Source organism: Antechinus flavipes, chromosome 2 (genome assembly GCF_016432865.1).
Source record: "Antechinus flavipes isolate AdamAnt ecotype Samford, QLD, Australia chromosome 2, AdamAnt_v2, whole genome shotgun sequence".
Taxonomy (NCBI): Eukaryota; Metazoa; Chordata; class Mammalia; order Dasyuromorphia; family Dasyuridae; genus Antechinus; species Antechinus flavipes.
The window spans coordinates 471,336,308-471,357,294 of NC_067399.1; the positions used below are offsets into that span (position 1 = coordinate 471,336,308).

The 20,987-nt window shown below is 33.5% G+C and overlaps 1 protein-coding gene across 2 annotated transcripts in view; it reads left to right on the plus strand.

The window, feature by feature from the left end:
• Positions 1-20,987, plus strand: part of GARNL3 (GTPase activating Rap/RanGAP domain like 3) — a 233,839-nt gene that overhangs the window by 103,419 nt on the left and 109,433 nt on the right. For both annotated transcript variants that reach the window (XM_051979671.1, XM_051979670.1), the window contains 6 exons: positions 7,304-7,379; positions 9,739-9,837; positions 11,668-11,771; positions 13,589-13,697; positions 16,430-16,475; positions 17,777-17,883. In XM_051979671.1, the coding sequence (XP_051835631.1) occupies positions 7,304-7,379; positions 9,739-9,837; positions 11,668-11,771; positions 13,589-13,697; positions 16,430-16,475; positions 17,777-17,883 (541 nt within the window). The remainder of the gene's footprint in view (positions 1-7,303; positions 7,380-9,738; positions 9,838-11,667; positions 11,772-13,588; positions 13,698-16,429; positions 16,476-17,776; positions 17,884-20,987) is intronic.

Sequence of the window (20,987 nt, forward strand, 5' to 3'; positions counted from 1 at the left end):
TATCCTCAGTGTCATATTTGGCCCCTCACTTTTCTTAACTCCAGTAAGCTGGTTATTTTGTTTCTATACATATATTTTGCTTCTATATCTTGCTATATCCATATCTATATCTTGCTTTCAACCCCTTCTCTTTACTCATAGTCACTCATTTCTCATCTGTAATATTGCAATAGCTTCCAAGTTGCTCTCTCTCTTCCCCTTTGCCAAACTCTCCCTCTCCCGTCATGTACCATTGCCTTTTGTATCCTCCAAGCTTGAAAGGCACTTGTCTCCTCACCTATCCCTCAGAAAATTCTCTTCCTTCAAGATCTCATAAAACCTACACTTTCTATATGAAGCCTTTCCTGGTTTCTCAGCTTCTCCCTCCAATTGCCTCATATTTTAACTACCTTATGCTTATTTGCATTTGTTCTCTTTATGCTTATTCTCTCTTTATATTTACATACATATGTATATGTGCTATATATATATATATACATATATAAATATATGTGTGTGTGCTATATATATATGTAAATATATGTGTGCTATATATATATAGCTTCTCTCATTTGAACATAAACTCCTTCAAAATAAGAATTATTTCATTCTTTATATTTCTCTCCCAGGGTCTAACAAAATACCTGGCACATAGTAGATAATCAGTGTTTGCTGATCGATTGACCACAAAGGTCATCTAATTTTAATGATTGAATTGAATTTGTATTAAAAATTTAAAAATGAGTGATATCTGGAATATAATAGGCACATAATAAATGTATGCTGATTGATTTATGGGCTTTCAAGACCAAATTAATTTATAAGTCATTTCTCTTAAACATTCAAAGAGTAAATAATCCCTTCACCATATATAGATCATTTTCAGATATAAAGATAGTATTCTACTCTGTATTTTATAAGAGGCAAATATGGTCCTGATTTCCAAACCACCTTTGATTAAAGCAGAAGAGGAAGTTTATTAGCTAACTTAGATGCATAGATGTTAAAACTAATACAAAAATATTAAATAAAATACTGGGGAAAATACAATGATATATCAAAAAATACTATCCATTTTGATCAAATATGATTTATATCAAAAATGCAAATATGATTCACTGTTAGGGAAATAATAATCATATTACTCAATTAAAAATACATATAAATCTATACAAAACTAGGAAGAATAGCTAATACATTGAATGGCAGAATTCAAAAATATTTCAAAAGACTGGGGCTAGCCCTAATAGGAAGAAATTTATTACTGACAAATTCACAGTTCTATATTTAGGTTCAAATGAACTTCATCAATTCTAGAATGAAAGAATAATATAGGACCTGAATAAACTAATATCCGAAAAAAAATAAATTGAGAGGTAATATTCTATAATGAAAAGAACTCTGGTTGTAATGTTGGGAAGAGCCTGAGTTTAAATCTTATCTCTTACAATTCATTGTGTGACCATGAGCAAATCACTTAATTTCTTTGTGCATCTATAAAATGAGGATAATGAAATTTTAAATAAAAATTTATCTCACTTAGTTGTGTTAGAATTAAATGAGTCAATGGATATAAGTACCTTTGTATATTTTAAGGCCTTCAATATGTCTGCTTTATTTATTCCTGTTAATAGTACCATACAAATACTTTTTCCCATCCCTGGGGTGGAAAGGGGGAAACTAATGGAACTTTGTCTCATTAAAAGTATAGGGTCTATAATAAAGGAAATAAGAATCTCTGTGCCATCCTGCTCAAACCATAAGGAGAGTATTCTACAAAGTTCTACTTGGTGTGTTTTAAGATAACCATTTATGATCTTATATACATCCACAGGAAACTGAGCAGTTAGATGAAACAGCTTAAAATCATCATCATAAAACCTCACATTTAAGCATTGCTTTAAGATGATCAAAGTTCACCCTCACAATATTGGCACGTGAATAATAGCATATATAGAAAGGTTCACTGAACTGAAGTAGTTAAAACCTCAACACAAAGTGGCTTTTTTGTGATTAACAACAATAGCAACTGACATTTATATAACACGTTAAGGTTCATAAATGCTTTCCTCCTAATCCCCTTCATTAGATGTGTATTAAAAGTATTATTGTCTCCATTTTACAAATGAAGTAAGTTAGGCTCAGAGATGATGAATGACTTGCCTGTGGTCATGTACCTAGTTTCAGAATCTGAACTCAAACCTAGATTTCTTTTTTTCAAGTCCTGTGCTTTTTCTGACAACACTGCATGTTGCTTCAGTGTTAGTATACTGTTCCAGTGAATAACCCATGGCCTTATTCTTTTACCCACTGACTTCATACCATTTGGGAGAAAGAATAATTGGCCATTTCAATATTGGCATTAGGTCTTTGAAAATTTATAACATGATCAAAATATATAAGAAGCACTGCTATGAAGCAGTGAACTTCCCCCAAACTCAACCAAAAACATACTAACTAGTCCTTATCCTTACTCTGCTTCAATTTGTTTTTTACCTATATTCTCCATGCATTGAACCCATCATTAAATATAATTTCCCACTGTGGGGAAGAAGTGGCATTAATCCATTTGTGATTTTACCTTCACTTAGTGGAAAGGTTACTAAATCTCACATGCTTCTAAGCCATTTGGTACCCAACGCAGTCTCCCACTTTAATTGTTTGTTAATACTACCCTATACCTTGGTTAATGTGCTCAGTCTCTTCCACATAATTCTAAACTATTCTTTTAGGGCTTCATAAAACCATTAATAAAGTCATCCTGCTGTTGGTGGTCTATAACATATGAAGAAGCTTGATGGAGACCTGCAAACTCTGTACACAAACCAAGAAGTATTAATCTTAAGGGAGGAGGGGGAGAGAAAGGCGTAAAGAGCTCCTAGAATCTTTAGAGTTAGGACCATGAAAATCCATAGCCCTAGATTTTACTGTGGACTTTAGCATGATTCTCCAAACCCAACTGTAGAGTGCTTGCCAAATAAGAGAGCATGCTTCATTTCCTATATCAGCAGCATATGTATGGCATATATCACATATTCTGTGATTCAATCCATCTTTTGATGGTATGAACTTTTTTAATTAGAGAGAATATAGTATGGTCTGTTTCTTCAGTAGCTGCTATAAATATTAATATAGAGATTTGTCTATCAATGGAATATTAAATATATGAATACCAGCTAGGTCTTAGAAAATTTCTTGAATATATACTACTAGGAAGTTCTTTACAGAAGAGGAAATTGGTGTGGCTTACCACAAAAGCCTCTAAATTGTATCTTAAATCTGTCCCTTTAATACTCCCTCCATCTTTTGGCTCTGAGACCTGGCTGCCTTCAGCTACCCTTTTTTAGTAATGATTGTACTTTCACTCATAACCCCCATCTCGCTGGTTGTAGTGGATAGTGTCAGAATATTCCTTGTTTCCCATTGCCATTTCTAGGCTTTTCCTCTGCTGAAATATTCTTTTTAAAATGTAATATTCTCCCACTACTAGAAGTCCCAATCCCTCTATTTTTGTCTGCCTACATTTTTGATTTGTTTCACAGGCTAGTTGTACACTGTTTCAAAGTCCGACTCTTCTTGTGAAGCAAAATAACTGTATGGACATGTATACATATATTGTATTCAGCATATACTTTAACATATATAACATGTATTGGTCAACCTGCCATCTTGGGGAGGGACTGGGGAGAAGGAGGGGAAAAGTTGGAACAAAAGGTTTTGCAGCTGTCAATGCTGAAAAATTATCCATGCATATATCTTGTAAATAAAAAGCTATAATAAAAAATTGTTTTAAAATAATAAATAAATAGATAAATAAGGTAATATGTTCTCTGTTGAGGTTTTCTTAGGGTCTCTGGGAGTAGCTTTCATTTCAATTCGGTAATCACCACACTAGTAGCCAGGGGTTAAAGTCCAAATCCTTTATTGTCTCTTTCAAAGTCTTGAATCCTTTCCTGGGCCCCAGGTAGCTTTCTTTGAGGCCTTTTTCTCTCCTTGGTTCCATGGGCTTGAGCTCCTGCCTCCTTCTCTGCCCTCTGAATCTCTCTGAATCTCTGAATCCAAAGATTTGTGTTTCAGCCTCCAGGCACCACAAAGGTGGACGATGGAATGAATCTGTCTCAGCCTCTGAGAGTTTCTAGTGCGCTTGTCCTTTTTTGGTCCTGAGAGCTTCTTGCTTATATGCTGTATACTGAGTACAAACCAATCATTATATCACCTAGGAAACCATTATTTGTTGTAGGATTAAATAAATGCTAAACTAGATTTAACCATTATCTCCTCAATTCCACTTAGTACCTTGTTTCAAGTTCTGGCCCTTAACATCTCCTTGTAGGATTAAATCAATCATACTAAACTAAATTATATAACTATTGTCTCTATCAATTCCACTGACTTAGTACCTTGTAAGAATTCTTTGTTTCAAGTTCAGAGTTCTGGCTCATAACACTGCTATCATCACTCAATGACTTTTCCTCCTTTGAAAGTCATTTATCACCCAGTGATAAAAGAGTTTGATAGCTGCTGTCTACCTACTCCCAAGACATTTTCCATCCTTTATTTTCCCCTCTTTATATTATTTTACTTTTTTACAATTATAAATGAAGATAGTTTTCAACTTCATTTTTGAAGATTTTAAATTCCAAATTTTTCTCCTTCCTTCTCTTCCCTCTTCCCAGAGAGTAAATAATTTCACATAGGTTGTACAAGTACAATCATGTTAAACATATTAACCATGGTATGAAAGAAAAATCAGAACAAAAGAAAAAACAGGGGAAAAAAGTGAAAATAATATGCTTCAATCTGCATTCAGTCTTCAAAGTTCTTTCTCTGAATGTGGATGGTATTTTCCATCACAAGTCTATTGGAACTGTCTTGGTTTACTGTATTTGCTAAGAACTAAGTCTGTCAAAGGTGATCATCATACAATGTTGCTGTTATTGTATACAATATTTTCCTGGTTCTACTTAACTTCATTTGATACTAATTCATGTAAGTCTTTACAGGTTTTTTCTGAAATCTGTCTGCTCATCATTGCTTTTAGCACAGTAGTATTCCAGTCTATTCATATACCACTTGTTCAGCTACTCCCCAAATTGATGGACATTTCCTCAATTTCCAATTCCTTAATACCACAAAAAAGAGCTGTCACAAATATCTTTGTACATGTGGATCCTTTCCCTTTTTTATGATTTCTTTGGGATACAGACCCAGTAGAGGTATTGCTGAATCAAAGGGTATACACAGTTTGGTTGCCCTTTGGCCATAGTTCTCAATTGCTCTCCAGAATGATTGGATCAGTTCACAATTCTACTAGTACTGCATTAGTGTCCCGGTTTTCCCACACCCCCTCCAACATTTATCATTCTATTTTTCTGCCATCTTAACCAATCTGAGAGGTGTAAAGTGGTACCTCCAAGTTGTTTTAATTTGCATTTCTCTAATAACACTTATTTAGAGCATTTTTATATAACTATAAATAGCTTTAATTTCTCATTCTGAAAACCACCTGTCCATATCTTGTTCTCCTTTATCAATTGGGTAACCACTTGTATTCTTAAATTTAACTCAGTTCTCTATATTATTTTAGAAATGAGAACTTTATCAGAAATACTGGCTAAAAATTGTTTCCCATCTTTCTGCTTCCCTTCTAATCTTGGGTTGTATTGGTTTTATTTGTACAAAAACTTTTTAATTTAATATAAATAAAATTATCCATTTTGTATTTATATTGCTCTTTATTTCTTGTTTGGTCATAAATTCCTTCCTTCTCCAAAGATCTGGCAGGTAAACTATTCCTTGTTTTCCTAATTTGCTTTTCTTATCACCCTTTCTCTCTAAATCATGAACCCATTTAGAACTTATCTTGGTCTGGAGCTCTCCATTCATATCTTTGAGTTCAATGTCAGGCTCATAGGCTTTTCCTCTACCTCAACAGTTGCTTTATATTAGAGAATTTCAGCTAGGATATTGGTGTTCCCTCAATACCTTAATTTCCCAGCTCTTCACTCTAGTCTATTAGAAGGGGCACAGACCTTTTGACTTGGCTTTCATCTGTGATCCACTATGGCTCACATACTTAAGTCACTCTTGCCCCAGATCTACTTGTCACCCACCAATGGTTTCCATTCTTTGAGTCTGCTTTTCCTATTATGAACAGGATGACAAATACTTAAGATCATAAGATCTAGATCTAGAAGAGACTTTGAAGGTCCTGTAGTCTAACCTGTGCATATAATCTTCTCTACAGTTTCTCTTAAGTGGTCATTTGGAAAAGTAGCTCATTCTATTTTGAAATATCTTTATTTGTTAGGAGGTTTTTATGTAAATCCAATAAAAATCTACCTTTCTGAAATTCCCCTTGAACATATTGTCCTGGATGCATGCCACCATGTCACAAAGGGACTGAAAAATACTATTCAGGCAACATGGTACAGTTAAAAAAAAAAAAAAAAAAAAAAACAACGCACTGACTTATATAATACTACTGAGCTGCTATAAGAAATGACATGCTATTGATTTTAGAAAAAATGTAGAAATATTTGCATAAAATGATGGAAAGTGAAATGAGAAGAACCAAAAGAATATTGTATATGTAAAAGAATAATTGTGAGCAATTAAGTTATTCACAGTATTATAAATACTTTGTACAAAGGACTTATAAAGATGCTCCCCAACTCCACAGAAAGAACTAACAAATACAAGTATATATAGTTTTACATATATTTATAAATCTCTGTCAAATAGTAACCTTCTTTAGTGCAGGTTGAGTGAGACAGTTCAGAACTTAACATAACAAAAATAAGTTTTTTTAAAAACATTAAAGAACATTGACAGTAGAATCAAAGGATCTGGGTTCAAATCCCTCCTCTAATGCTTAACTACATGTGTATCTTGGACAAGTTACTTGGCCTCTGAAGTCCTTTCCAGCTCTATATTGATAATCTTATGATTCTATTGAAAGGGTCTGTCCTGTAATTTCTGCAATTTCTATAACACATTAATGTTTATAAAGTACTTTTTTGGAACAATCTGGTGATATAAGCAATGCAGGAATATTTCATTATTTTCCAGATTAGGACTGTGAATCTAAGAGTTTAAGCAAATTGCTTAGTGTCACACAGCTAGTATTGGAACAATAACCCTAGGTCTTCAAATTTAATGCTCTTACCACTACATTATACAGGCTTATACTGTTGTGCTGTTGACAGTATTTTTTAAGTATATAGAATAGAACATTTTATAATCATTCATGCTTTTCTGGCAAAAGTAATAAAACACTTCAGTTCCTATCTTTGTTCTAAAATGTTGTCTTTATATTTTTAAGGGCTGTGTAAATTTCAAGTTTGGGATTCTTTATGCCAAAGATGGGCAACTCACTGATGATGAAATGTTCAGTAATGGTGAGTCCAGTGATAACTCTTACTTTTCAGGAGTTAAAATCAATTATCTGCTCTGTTACACAGTTTTAGCAACCCCTGTTCCTTCAGTTTTGAGGATTTTTGCAGAGGAGGAACTATCAATAATAATACTTGTAAAATTCATGATCCCAAGTCTCTCACACAAAGCTGTCTAACATTTTATGAAGTAGAATAACATGCTACTTTTTAACATGTATAACAGTATTGTAGATTTGCTTTGTGACTTCAGAAGGTGAAGGAAATGGGGAAATAAACTCACAATAATAGACTTGCCCTTATATTCAACAATTTGCATGACAAAAACATTTATCAAAAGGAAATTAGTGAAACTGCTGTTTCTACAAAAATCACTATGTGTAATAATAGAGGATTATTAAAAATCCTGAAATCTTTGTATCTCTTTAAAGTAGACACCCCCTCAATAGTGCAATTAGATTATCATTCTAGCAATCGTAGGTAATTCTTGTCATAACTTTCCCTAAGTCTCCCCAGAGGATCTGCCCAACATGTTAGAAATCTTTCTCTAGTCCCTTTAATATTTTATGGTACTTGCACTTTCAACTTGTAATTACTCTTGAAAATGAACAACTTGACTTCCTTCCTGTCAGCACCTATAAAGCGTGCTCTGGAATCCCTATTCCTTAACTGACTCACTCACTTTCTTTCACTTTAGCCATTTTCCCTTTATGCTCCTCACATTAAGCACTGAAGGAAAACTTGGTTTCCTCTAAAGACACTGCTTCCTTGTCTGTCTTTCCCAAGTCAAACTCTACCTTTTTTCATACCTCACTTCATACCACTTCTAGAAAGGGAGTCTAGTTACTCTTACACCCATTGCCATGTCCACCCCCTTTTAATTTATTTTCCTATGCTCCATGGTCTAAATCCAAAGCTTTTTAAACTGTGGGTTGCTCCTCTATATGGGATCATATAACAATGTAGTGTTGCAAAAAATATGGCAACAACCAAAGGTTTCTGAATGCTCTACATCCTTTAGTATTCCACCAGGATTTAATTCTTCATATAAAAATGAACACACTCATTCATCTCATTATTGTGCAAATTTGCTCTCATCTTTAATAAATGGTAAAATTATATATACACCAAAGAATTTCTTTGAAATAAATTTCTTTATGATTTTTATCAATAAATATTTTATATATGCCTACTTTATATACCTATATACCCAGCATTATGTAAAAATTTCTCAGATGAAAAGGGATCATGAGTGGAAAAAGTTTAAGAATTCCTGGTCTAGGCCAAGGATTAGGAAACTACAGTCTAGGGGCCAAATTCAGTCTCAGGCTGTTTTTGTGTGGCCCTTGAACAGAGAATGATTTTTACATTTTAAAATAAGATTTTATTGCATTTTAAAATGCAAAAAAAAAATCCTTAGATGGAGAGATAATACAAAAACAGGCAGCATTCCATCTTGCCCTTAGTTTATAGTTTGCCAGTACCTCATCTAAACCAGCTGGTGACCTTGCAGCACTTAATACACAGTATGCCCTATTCCATCTCCATGCCTCTACACTAGTCATGCTTATGACTAGATTGCTCTTACTCCCTTCATCCCCCTCATAGTATCTCTTACAACCTTCAAGACTCAGCTTAAGCACCACCTTATACCTGAAACCTTCCCCAGTTCCCCCAAATGTTAATGTCCTCTTTCCCTAGAGTATTTTGTATCTGTTTTGCATTTATTCTCTGTCTCTGATATTGTCTCTCCCAAAAGAATGTAAGCTCTTTAAGGGAAGGAATGATTCCATTTTTGTTGTGATATTCTCAGCACCTAAATCATTGTCTATAAGCACATAAGTATGACTGTTTATTGATTAATTGAACAGAAATTATATAACAATAACTGTTAGCCATGTAATATTTTGTTTAATTGATTGGTATATGTATTCCCTATCATGATGAAAATTACAATATGGTTTCCAATTCAATTCAGCAAATTCAGTTGCTTATTTTGAATTCAATGAGTGCTTGCTTTGGGCAAATACTATGCTAGGCATTGAAGGGCATAAAAAGTTAAAATCATATCCAGTCCATGAGATTTCATATGTAACACATACATAGATAACTATGATATTTAATACCTGATAACTGTAATTAGGCCCAGATCAAAGCACTAATTGAAATTCTAGAGACTGTGGTCTTTCCTAGAAGGGAAGATACCCAAGGAGAGGGAATGTGAATTTCACATTTTACTTACCAGTGGTACATATTACCATGTGCCAATTTTCAGGTTACTCTTAGAGAATGAAAAGTGTGAATCAATGTCACCTGGCTTCTAATTTGCATTATTTTCCTAATCCTTGATTTCTTCTTTCTTCAGAAAACGGCAGTGAAGCTTTTCAAAAATTAGTGAATCTTTTGGGTGACACAATTACACTGAAAGGCTGGACAGGGTATCGAGGAGGTCTGGATACCAAAAGTAAGATTTCCAGTAGTTGTGATTACATTTTTATAGTGACATTCCTCAAAAATAAACTGGTCAGTTTTTGGTGATAAACTCTAGTGGGGGAAACGAGGCAGTATAAATGTAATTAGAAAAAAATCATGAAGTCAGCATCATGAGCACAGAAATACTAATTATATATACATTATGATATTGTTATGCTTTGTGAACACCAGTCTTTCCAATACCTTAAAATTATTGTAATGGTAGTAATAATGATGATAACACTAATATTCTATATTTTATATAGTGCTTGCAGTTTTTTAAGTATTTTCACTTCTTTTATCTAAGTTGATTCTGAAAGTAATCTGTTATGATTAAATAGACATGGGTATTGATACACTCCTTTAATGGATGAAGATTGACATACAAAGAGAGGTGAAATGACTTTCTTGAGGCATATAGGGAATCTGCTCATTATGTCAGGGAAGAACTAACTTCTAGAAGATTGTACAAATGGAATACAAATTCAGATGGGCTCTTCCAGATTAGAAGGGCCATGGACATTATTAGTACCATCTTAGAGCTAAGTCATCACCAGAGGTTTGACTACCAAGTAATGAATTTTTCTTAAAGGGGGCAGAGGTCTGTACACACTGGGAAAGCAATTCATGAGTACTGTTTATCAAGACATAGAGGAGTTTGGTTTAATCTGCTTTAGTGGAGGAAGCACCCAAACTGATAAAATCACTAATCCATCATGTATTGAAATGCACAGTAAATGATTTGGGGGAGCTGGGATAAAGCCTGTAGCCCTGATTGTCAGGTACATATTTCTAATCTCTAGACTAACCTTGTTGTTTACAAGCATATGCTTTCTAGTGTAGTTTTCTGCTTCTCTGCAATATCACCTGCTCTGTTTTATTAATAAATAAAAAAATCTTTACGCACCCTCTGGACAGATTACCAGAAATGGAGCAAAGTAACATTCTCTCTTTTTAACCAAAACGCTGATCTCCACTCCCAGAGAAGATGAAAATTAAAGAGGAGAGAGACAGAGAAAGAAAAAGTGATAATTATATTATATTATATATATATTATAATAATATTAATAATTATTATCATTAATATTAATTATATTAATTAATAATAATTATATATTATTATATAATTACAATTATACTATATAATAATATATATTATTATTAAGGTAATAATTACTATATATTATTTATTATATTATTATATTATTAGGTCAGTGTTTTTCTGTAATCTAATAGTTGAAATCATCCAGGTTGTCAGCATGATGTAGAAATGTGCAAAATGGAGAAAGGAACAGAGCCACAGCAAGAATCAAGTAGTTCAGAAATGAGAAGTATAAAAGACCTAACATATACTTGAGAGCTCCTTATAATAAAACAAGGAATCAAGGCCCAAAAGGTCACAATTACTTGGCCAAGGTCACACAGCTAGTAAATAGTGGAGCCATTCCTCAACCCAACTCTCTGACTCCCAAGTCCAGTGCTCTTCCCACTACATCACATTGCCTGAATCATATATTTTATTTCTGAATTTCCAGGCTACCAGACACACCCATAATTAAATATAAGTACAAAATTAAATTACCAAAACAAGTATAACTTCATTATAAATTATTCTTGGAGTATCCATGCTGCTCCCACACCCTATTTACTAAAGTAAATAATCAAGTGTTGTCTGTAATGAATGTAGATATGTGGTGTGTGCTAACACATCTGCAAAGACACCGAGCTTTCCAATATTACTACCCTGGACCACAAAATAAAAAATTTCTTCCTATAGACTTTATATGTTGTATTCACGAAATCTATCTTCCCATTTTTACAGATGACACTACAGGACTACAGTCTGTGTATACTGTGTACCAAGGACATGAGATTATGTTTCATGTTTCTACCATGTTACCATACTCTAAAGAGAACAAACAGCAAGTAAGTATGATGTCATCATTATAATAAAAACTCATATTTACAGTTTTCAAAACTATTATTAATTATTATATATACAGTTTTACAAAATATTTTTCTCACATAAAAACCATGTGAGTTAGTATACTTGTTAGGCCCATTTTATAGGTGAGAAAATAAATTTTCAAAAAGAAGTCAAATGTCTTATATAACTTAACATTATGAGAAGCAGAGCCAGGACTCAAGCATCTTTGGACCGTCCCAATAATGCTTTTTCCACTAGACTTGTACTACAAAAGTCGTGTAACCTAAAAATAATAATAATAGCTCATATGTATATATCACCATTCTGTACCAGGAACTGTGCTAAGTACTTTCCTATGATTATCTCATTTCATCCTCACAACATCCCTGGGAAATAGGTACTCTTATTATCTTCATTTTACACTTGAGGAAACTGAGGCAAACTGAGGTTAAATGACTTGCTCAAACTTACATAGCTCTAAGTGTTTAAGGACAAATTTGAACTTGGATTTTCCAAGACGGATCTTGATTCCCTATCTCCTGTACCATCTAATGGTGTGTTATTGTGAAATTTAAAGCCTTAATACAGTAGAAATAGAAACTGCCTTCTCCATTGATAACATTGCAAAGCCTTCTATCAAATAATCTAGCAATCAGCAAGCATTTATGAAATGCTTATTTTGCCAGGAAACTGGGCTAAGTATCGATTCTTGTGTTAACAATCCACAAATATTCGTTTTTACAGATTCGTGGTCAATTATATCCATTGCTACCTACTAATACCAATTTTTTCCTACTTTAACAATAGTAATTTATGAAATAAAGTTTATAAAGAAACTCTCTTAATGAATTTTTGTACTTAAGGTGATGGAGTTTCTATATCCTCATGCCAAATATAAGAAAATGTTTCCTTTTGCCTCAAAATGGATTTTAGTTATCTTTTTCTCATTGTTTCAATGACTCAAATTATTTCATGGTAATATCCAGGAAATAAAACCAATGGCCACAAATAGTAACCTTCTAGGAAGAGAATTGGGATTTTCTATATTGAATGTCACAGTATGCTAAATATAGTATATGGCATATACATAAAATGATCCCTTTCTTCTTGTTCTTGGGTTTGTAGCAGTCACAGGTAGGATTTCATATTACATACACATACACACACACACACACACACATACACACACACACACACACACACATATTTATATACAGGGTATGCCAATGGCTTTTGAAGAAAAAACATTAATTTTCTCTAAGATTTCTGGGGTTTTGTTGAATTTTTCATTTGATTTCTTTAAAAAAAATGATTTGAAGGACTTAACAATAAGTAACATGGGGAAAAGATAGGCCAGAGAATTGGAGAAAATTGGAATACTCATTATATTGGCCTTTGATTGTTGTAAGACATTTATACTTTTGTATACAGATTTTGGGGAATTTATTTTGTTTGGTCGTACACATTTGTTATATGAAATTTGCTTTTTTATTTTTAATGTGGTGGAAATAAGAGAGAAAAATTAATTTCTGTTAATTTTTTTAAAAATAGGTTGGGGATGCTATACATGAATGAACATTCAAATGAATTTGCTGTCTTATTAATTCTTCTGAAATAGCAGAAATTAATACATGAAAATGTGAATAAAAAATACATAGTAAAACTAAAAATGTAAAAATGACAAAAAAAGAAGAAATTTCATGCAAAAGGTGGGATTAGAGGATTTTTTCTCCTTGTTTGGAAAAGGTTTACATACTTTATTTGAGTAGCAGTATTTCTCTTCTAACCTATAATGTGTTATTGTCCTTATTTACAGGTTGAAAGAAAGCGCCATATTGGAAATGATATTGTCACCATCGTGTTCCAAGAAGGAGAAGAATCTTCTCCAGCATTCAAGCCTTCTATGATCCGCTCTCATTTTACACGTATCCTCTGCCATTTCTAAAGTTTAATTATTGAATGTCATCTGCCTGAGTAGGATTATTTTAATTCAGTATGCACATAGAATTTATTTAATTTTATATTTTTGGATTCATGAATTGGCTATTTTAATTACTTCTTTTCCCTTTTGTCTTCTCTCAATTATGGATTTTTATGTGCTTCAAAGAATACAAAACAACTTTTTTTCTTAGATAATACTTGAGTTACAAAAATTTTTCCTTCCCTTGGGATTTTCTAAAATTACTGTGATATTAATGCCTTATTTTTCCAACTATCCATTAGGCAGCATGAAGAAGTCAAATAGCAGACAGTAGATCCTTTAAGATGTTTGTCAGAGGGAGAGTGTTACCAATCTATTAAGATAAAAGGCCAAATTCTTCTTCCATGTTCACAGTTGTTGTTTCTATAGCCATTATAAAACTATAGCTTGTAATCTTGACAAATGATAAAAGCTAATTTTACTTTTATTTCCCTTCTCTTTCACTCCAGTTTCAGAACATTGATAGCTTCAGTTACTCAGAAAGATGCAGAACTTTAAGACAATCAGCTTCATAGAACCCCATAACTTGATTGTGTTGCTCTTTAAAGCAGAATAAATATGTATTTGTGTATGTATGCCTTAGCTTGAGATCATACCATATGTATGGTACTAAGAGAAAGTGTTTGTCTTTAAATATAATGCACCAAATGGGAGAGTTTCTTATGCTTCTTATATTTGTTATGTATTTGTCACTATGCTTAGTTAATTCTGAAAACTGATTGCATTATATATTTACATTTATTCATTTGATCTATTTAATGGAATAACATTCATTTTTTTAAAGTTAAAAAGATTATTTATTCACATTGTTTCACTTTCCCCCTGATATCTTTGTTCTCGAATGAGATAGGATAGAACATGTGATAATTATGCAGTCATCTAAGTCCTATACTCTTAGACTTCAGACATCTCCATTTACTAAACCATGTTATTCAGTGAGTTATATAGTAGTCAATGGCAAAATTAGTTGAAATGTGACTCAGAATTTATTCCTTCCTTTACCAGTTTTACTTTATAGTAACTCTATGTAAGAGGGAGCAAGAAGATTGCAAATGATTGAAATCAAACGGTTATTAAATTAGTTCTATTGGTCTCAAAAAGGAGGGCCGAGCATATGTTACAAACTCATTCACTTCTGGTATCTCAAATCACCAGTGTAGGAGATACCTAAGCATATTGAGAGCCCCAGGTAACTCTCGCTCAAGAGAAATAAGAAGAGATGAGATAAAAGACTGCAGAAAAGGAATGACTGCTCATTAGCTCTTCCTTCCAAATGCTCCAGTAGCAAGAACAAATCTGTTTAATATAGAGAAGCCTCCTTTTCTATTAGAATTCATTGTTTAAATCTATGTAGATACTTTTGTTTATCTCTAACTTCATCAGGATGGGTATTGCCTTCTCCTATTCCAGATGCCAACCATTCCATACCTGTGCCTTTCTTGCCCATCTCGTTCTATAAATATTATGTAAGAACCAGAAGCATTCTTTTAGCTTTTTTCTACTTCATTTCCCCATGGCATGTCAATTTGTACATTCAGTTCTCGTGATATATGGTGCATTTAAAACGCCAGCAATGTATTATTTGTAAACTGTGCAAGAAACATGTGACTCTTTGGATCTTTTAAATCTTTTTGCTATTCTTCCATCATCACTGCTGAAGTGGGCTTTAAGCCAAAAAGTACTTTTGGATTTTTAGCAATTTTTATGAGTTTTATGAGCAGCAAAACTTGGGACCTGTGATCAATCACCTGACAATGATAATGTAATTATCACCTGATAACCTGGAATTCCTAGGTTAGTCCTCAAAGAACAGAAAGAATTAATCATCGAGTGAAAATTGTTGTGTGACACTGTCATTGACTGACATAGTGGAGGATTCCATCAAAGTGTGATATTTCTGGAAATGCTATGACACTGCCAAACAGAGGGAAGGGGAGTTGTGGTAGGAGGAATTATAAAGGGAAAAATATTTTCCAAAATATTCTACTTGAAATGTGAGTAAATATTTTGGAACGTTTAGAATTTTGTTGTTCCTTGAGGAATCCCATTTCTTTCAGAGCTTTATTTCCATTCATCCTATCTGGTTTTTTTCTCTTTTTTCAGAGCTCAGCTCAAGTATTGCTTTTTACATGCTCCCCAAGCTTCTTATTCCTCCATCTTAAAATCAAATTGATTTATTTTGTATCAATTTTTATATATTTATATACATATAGTTGATTCTCCTGATGGAATGTAAGCTACTTGAAAATAGGAATAATTGAATTTTTGTCTTTGTATCTACAGTGTCTGGCACATAATATTTTATTAACAAATACTTGTTGGTTGATCTATTTTAATTGACCACAAGGTTCCTATTAAAAACCTTCACTAATATTGCTTTCCTGATACTATAACTCCTTATCCAGAGGATGAACCCAATCAAAGCTGATGTAGCAATCTCACAGTCTTGTTTTCTTGGAATACTGATTTCCTCCATCTGTTTGAAAAAAAATTTGCTATCATAGCTCAAGTGTGTAAAGATTGTGTGTGTAAAGAATTATCTGAAGTGCTATACAGAAGAGTGCTACTATTGCCATACCTATTCTGTTTTTCATTAGCAGAATAAATTTTCTAAGAACAGACTGATCATTGATACTATTTTAAATTGCTGATTAATTTCTTTAACCAAGATGGCAGATATTTTTGCCTTAGTGAGGTATAATCAACAAAATGACAACTTCAGGTAGGTTATAACTTTAACCAAATTATCTGCCTTATTTCCCATACTTACTTTTGAAGCTGACAATGCCTTTTATTAAATTCATGCTATTAAAAAAATTTAAGCATTGATTTAATTCCTACCACATTGATTACCTTTACATTAAATAGCCACTGTAATATTTTTGACTTGAGTTGTCATCTCTTTGGGAAGGTGAAGTTTATTAAAGGCAGTTTTTTGCAACCTCATTCTATGCTCCAAATCTAAATCACAAAGCATTTGTATTCCAAGAGATTATTGTACATTAATAATGAGTAGAAGTTTGACTTAGCTAGAGTTGGCTTTCCCTTACCCATGGTGTGTCTTTGTTACCTTTGCCTTTCATTATCACATTTCAGAGTCTTTAAGGAGCTTTGATTTCACCTGGATGGTATGGTGATGCTTCCCTGATGCAGATCACACCTACCTCCTCTCATGCCTTTAGTAGACAGTCTAATTAGTTGTTGTAGCCAAAGTAAATTATCATCTGATGTCCAACTTCCTGGAGATGTTTCATTAATATGCCTCAGATGACAGACATTTGGATCCATACTTGAAGGCTTTCTATCTTGATAGGAAAAGTCCAAAGTTGAGTTTCATGCCACAACCTTTAAGAACACAGAGTCATCTCTACCTTCCCTCCCCCCAGATGACATATCAAAGGAAAACATTACTGAAGGCTTATTACATTAAACTAATAATACTTATTGAACATTTCTAGGCTGCATGGCAATGTCTTAACACCACTAGCATAATCTTGTTCATCATGGTAGATATTCAGTTAATGTTTACTTGAATTAAATTGAATTGTCATTTATCCAATGAATGGAACTACTAAATGTAGAAGACACTCTCTATGCTCCAAATAAGACTGTCAAGTGGGAAAGGAAGTATTCTCAAGACCCCACACAAAATGTAATTTACACACCTTATAGAAAGAAGGATGTTGGACTAATTAATACTATGAGCCAGTATCATGGAGAAGAAAACATACTAGGCTTGGAGGCCGAAGACCTGAGTTCCAATACAATTCCAAATATTTACTCTCTACATGACCTCAAATAAGTCACATTTCTGGAAGACTCTGTGGGATTCCTCCTTTACAACAGAGGAACAATAATTCTTTCATTAGCTCACTCAAAGAGTTATATGGAAATTGATTTGTGAACTGGAAAGCCCTACATGATATGAGTTGGGTTTTTTTTTTTACATAACAAAATCTGGTGTGTACAATCCATGCGTTAGAGAAAAGAGGCCCAATTAATTATAAAATGTTCTTTCCTTAGGCTGAAAATATTTTCAGAAGAAAGTGTGCCCCTTTTTGGCCCGCCCTTGCCATCCCCACCTGTGTTTACAGATCACCAGGAATTCAGGGACTTTTTGCTAGTGAAATGTAAGTTTCTTTTTTGAGGTCTTTTTGGAAGCCTTATTTGATCTAGGTCACAATGTATTTTGCCATTTTATCTCATGAGACTTCACAAGGAAACTTCATCTCTCTTATGCATCTCCATGCATTGTAAAAACTTTTTGTAAAGTAGTTTTAATTTTCTGCTACGGTTCTGTGGGTGTTTTGCTGACTACTTACCCATTGTCTTATCATACAGAGCATCTTACCTCCTTTCTACTTCTCCATTTACCTCTTCTCTATCTTCTAACCATCAAGCCATGTACCTCTTTTTACACTTAGCCCTCTAGTTTGTCCATCTCTGTGTTTTTGTTTTAGTTTATCACTGTCTTTGTGGATATATTTGTGGGCTTGGCAGGGGGACAGCACAGAGAATTGTGGGAGAAGATTGTCATCAAGTTTGAAGTTGTGTGCAGTTTCTGATTGGGGCCTGGATTAAGATAAACCAGTGTAGACAGTTATTTATCAGTGGTAGACAGGGATTGATTTTAATCACAGATAGATCTTCTGAATTACATACTATATTTACTGGTATATATTCTCTTTTATGTATTTTGTCCAAACCCCCCTTTTTAAAGAGCAAACTTGTGACTTACTCCCCATGTACAATTTCCTTTTTGAAGGACTGCCTAATGTGGCATCTTGGGGTTCAAAGAAATGTTCAGATCATAATCCTTTCAGGGACTTTTAAACTTTTCAGGGGCCTTAGAAATCATTTAGTCCAATTCCTTTATTTTGCAGAGGAGGACATTGGGGCTTAAAGAAGATAAGAAATTCACCCAACATCCTCAAAGTAGAAGAATAGCATTTTAGGATAATAACCCAGGCCTTACTCCAAAGCTGATGTTCTTTCTACTATTCCACCTTGCCAGTCCCTGTGAGAACATTACCCTTTTAGTGTCAAAACTAAGAATGATTTTCCATTATACTTTTACTCATCATTCCCTTTTTCCACACCTCTTTCTCTAGTCAATCCTTCATCTCTCAATCTTGGACTTTTGCAGTAGTTTCCTATTGTCACTTAGCATCCAGTCTCTCCTCACTGCTATCGTCTTCTATACATGTACCAATTGGCATTCCTACAGCAAAGATCTGATTGTCACACCCCTGCTAAAGAAGCTTCAGTGACTTCCTGTTGCTTCTTAAAAATACAAACTCTTCTGTTTGACATGTAAAGTCCTTCACAATGTGATTCCAGTCTCTCTTTATAAGACAATAAAATATTACTCCCTATTATATACTCTCTTTGCTGTTCCCTTTATATGATTTTCCATATCTGAAGAGAAGATATCTTGCATCGTCTATCCCCCATTCCTAGAATGTTCTTATTTCTCATCTCTATTTTCTGGAACCACCCTTTCCAATCTAGTCTCTATATTTCAGTATATTTTTCAATAAAAAAATGAAGCAAGAAAACATTAGAATATGCATGTGATCTATACATTAAAATGTTAATACTATAGGAATGAATAATTTTTGGTTCTTTGGAAATCTATACTGTTTAAAAAATTGACAACCAGTGTCTGTCTATAGGACAGCTAAAATTGGGACAGATTAATTGTTCTTTCAGAGTACTTGTCTCAGACCTGTTACTTAAAAGACAGGCCATCCAATAGAAAGTACTTTTTCAAAAAAAAAAAACTTGACTTTAATAAAAATGGTATTTGCAGCAAACTTCCACCTATCTAGAATCCTAAATGTCCTTTGGGGTAACTGAATATTCTGAATAGCTATATCTTCCTACAGTGCACTACCTTGTCCATTCTCTGTATCCATCTTTTCCTTCACTATCGTTTTTGTTGATTTAAAGATCCATATTGATAATCCTAACTTTATAGTTTCTCAATCTCACTTACCTCTAATATCTTTCTACTACAGATAACTATTTACATGATCATACCACTATCCTCACCAAAATTTGAAATTGTTCTACCTCTAATATCTTCTGAAATTTCCCTCAGTTGAAAGCAATGTTTAGTCCTTCTACTTCTACCTCTCTTTTAGTCTTAGATAAAATTGAGTTTAATTTTCCTTATGACCTCTGTTTCTTTGATATATTTGCATTTTTCCAGTCTAACTCTCTTGTTTTGTTTCTTCTACCTTTTTATCTGACTGGACCCCATATTTAGCTGTTTTAGTATTCTTCAGAACCTTCCATTCTTTTACCCCCTTGACTTACTCCTAGCTCTATTATGCTAATTCCCAATCTTGGGTTATACTCACTTACTTTGTTGACATTCCTAAAATGATGCTGGTAGAAGTCATGACGTGTTAGTGATTTCAACTGATACATGTTCAAGTTACTTAACCCCTTCTCGCTCTGTCTGCTTTTCCACAGTACTTTTATCCATTTTTCAATCACTCTTTAGTGCATTTCTCCTAGTTCCTGTTTTATTTATTTTCTCCAGTCATCTCTTCCCACCCCACTGCTGGCCTATACCCATATTCTTAGCAGATCACCTCACCTCTCACATTACTGAAGAGACATTATTTAATATGGGTATCTTCAGATTTTCTCTTCCCCAACTCAAAACTTCTCTGTGTTCATACATGATGTTTTTCTCTCCTCTTATCAAGTTCCCTGGTTTATAGTATAAAGGCTTTACTTTCATTCTGTTTTAAACATTTGGATATTCATCTGTCTCCTGCCTGTGACATTCTTCCAATTTTCTAAGTACTATCTCATAGATAACTCTTAGAACAATTCAGCAGTTATATGTCCCCGTTCCTTCCACATCTAATATTTTGAATTCTCAGAAGGAAACAGGTACCATCCCCGTCTCTTCATTTATATTTAATTTCCGTTCCCTAGTAACCACTTTCCCCCTTGTCTTTCCAGTTTTAAAGCATTCTCCTTGATTTAAAAAAAAAAACAGAAGAAAAGTAGGCACTGAGTAGTTTTGCTTTCTCTAAATTATCTTCTGTCATCTCAGCCATTCTAAATATCAGTATTATTCTTTATTTTATCTTTCACCTACCCCCAATTTAATTTTTAAAGCCCTCTATATTGTTATTGGCTGTTAACTAGATTTCATTATACCAACTCTGCAGAGCTCACAGGGCTTTTCTGAGACTCAGATGAAATTATGCTT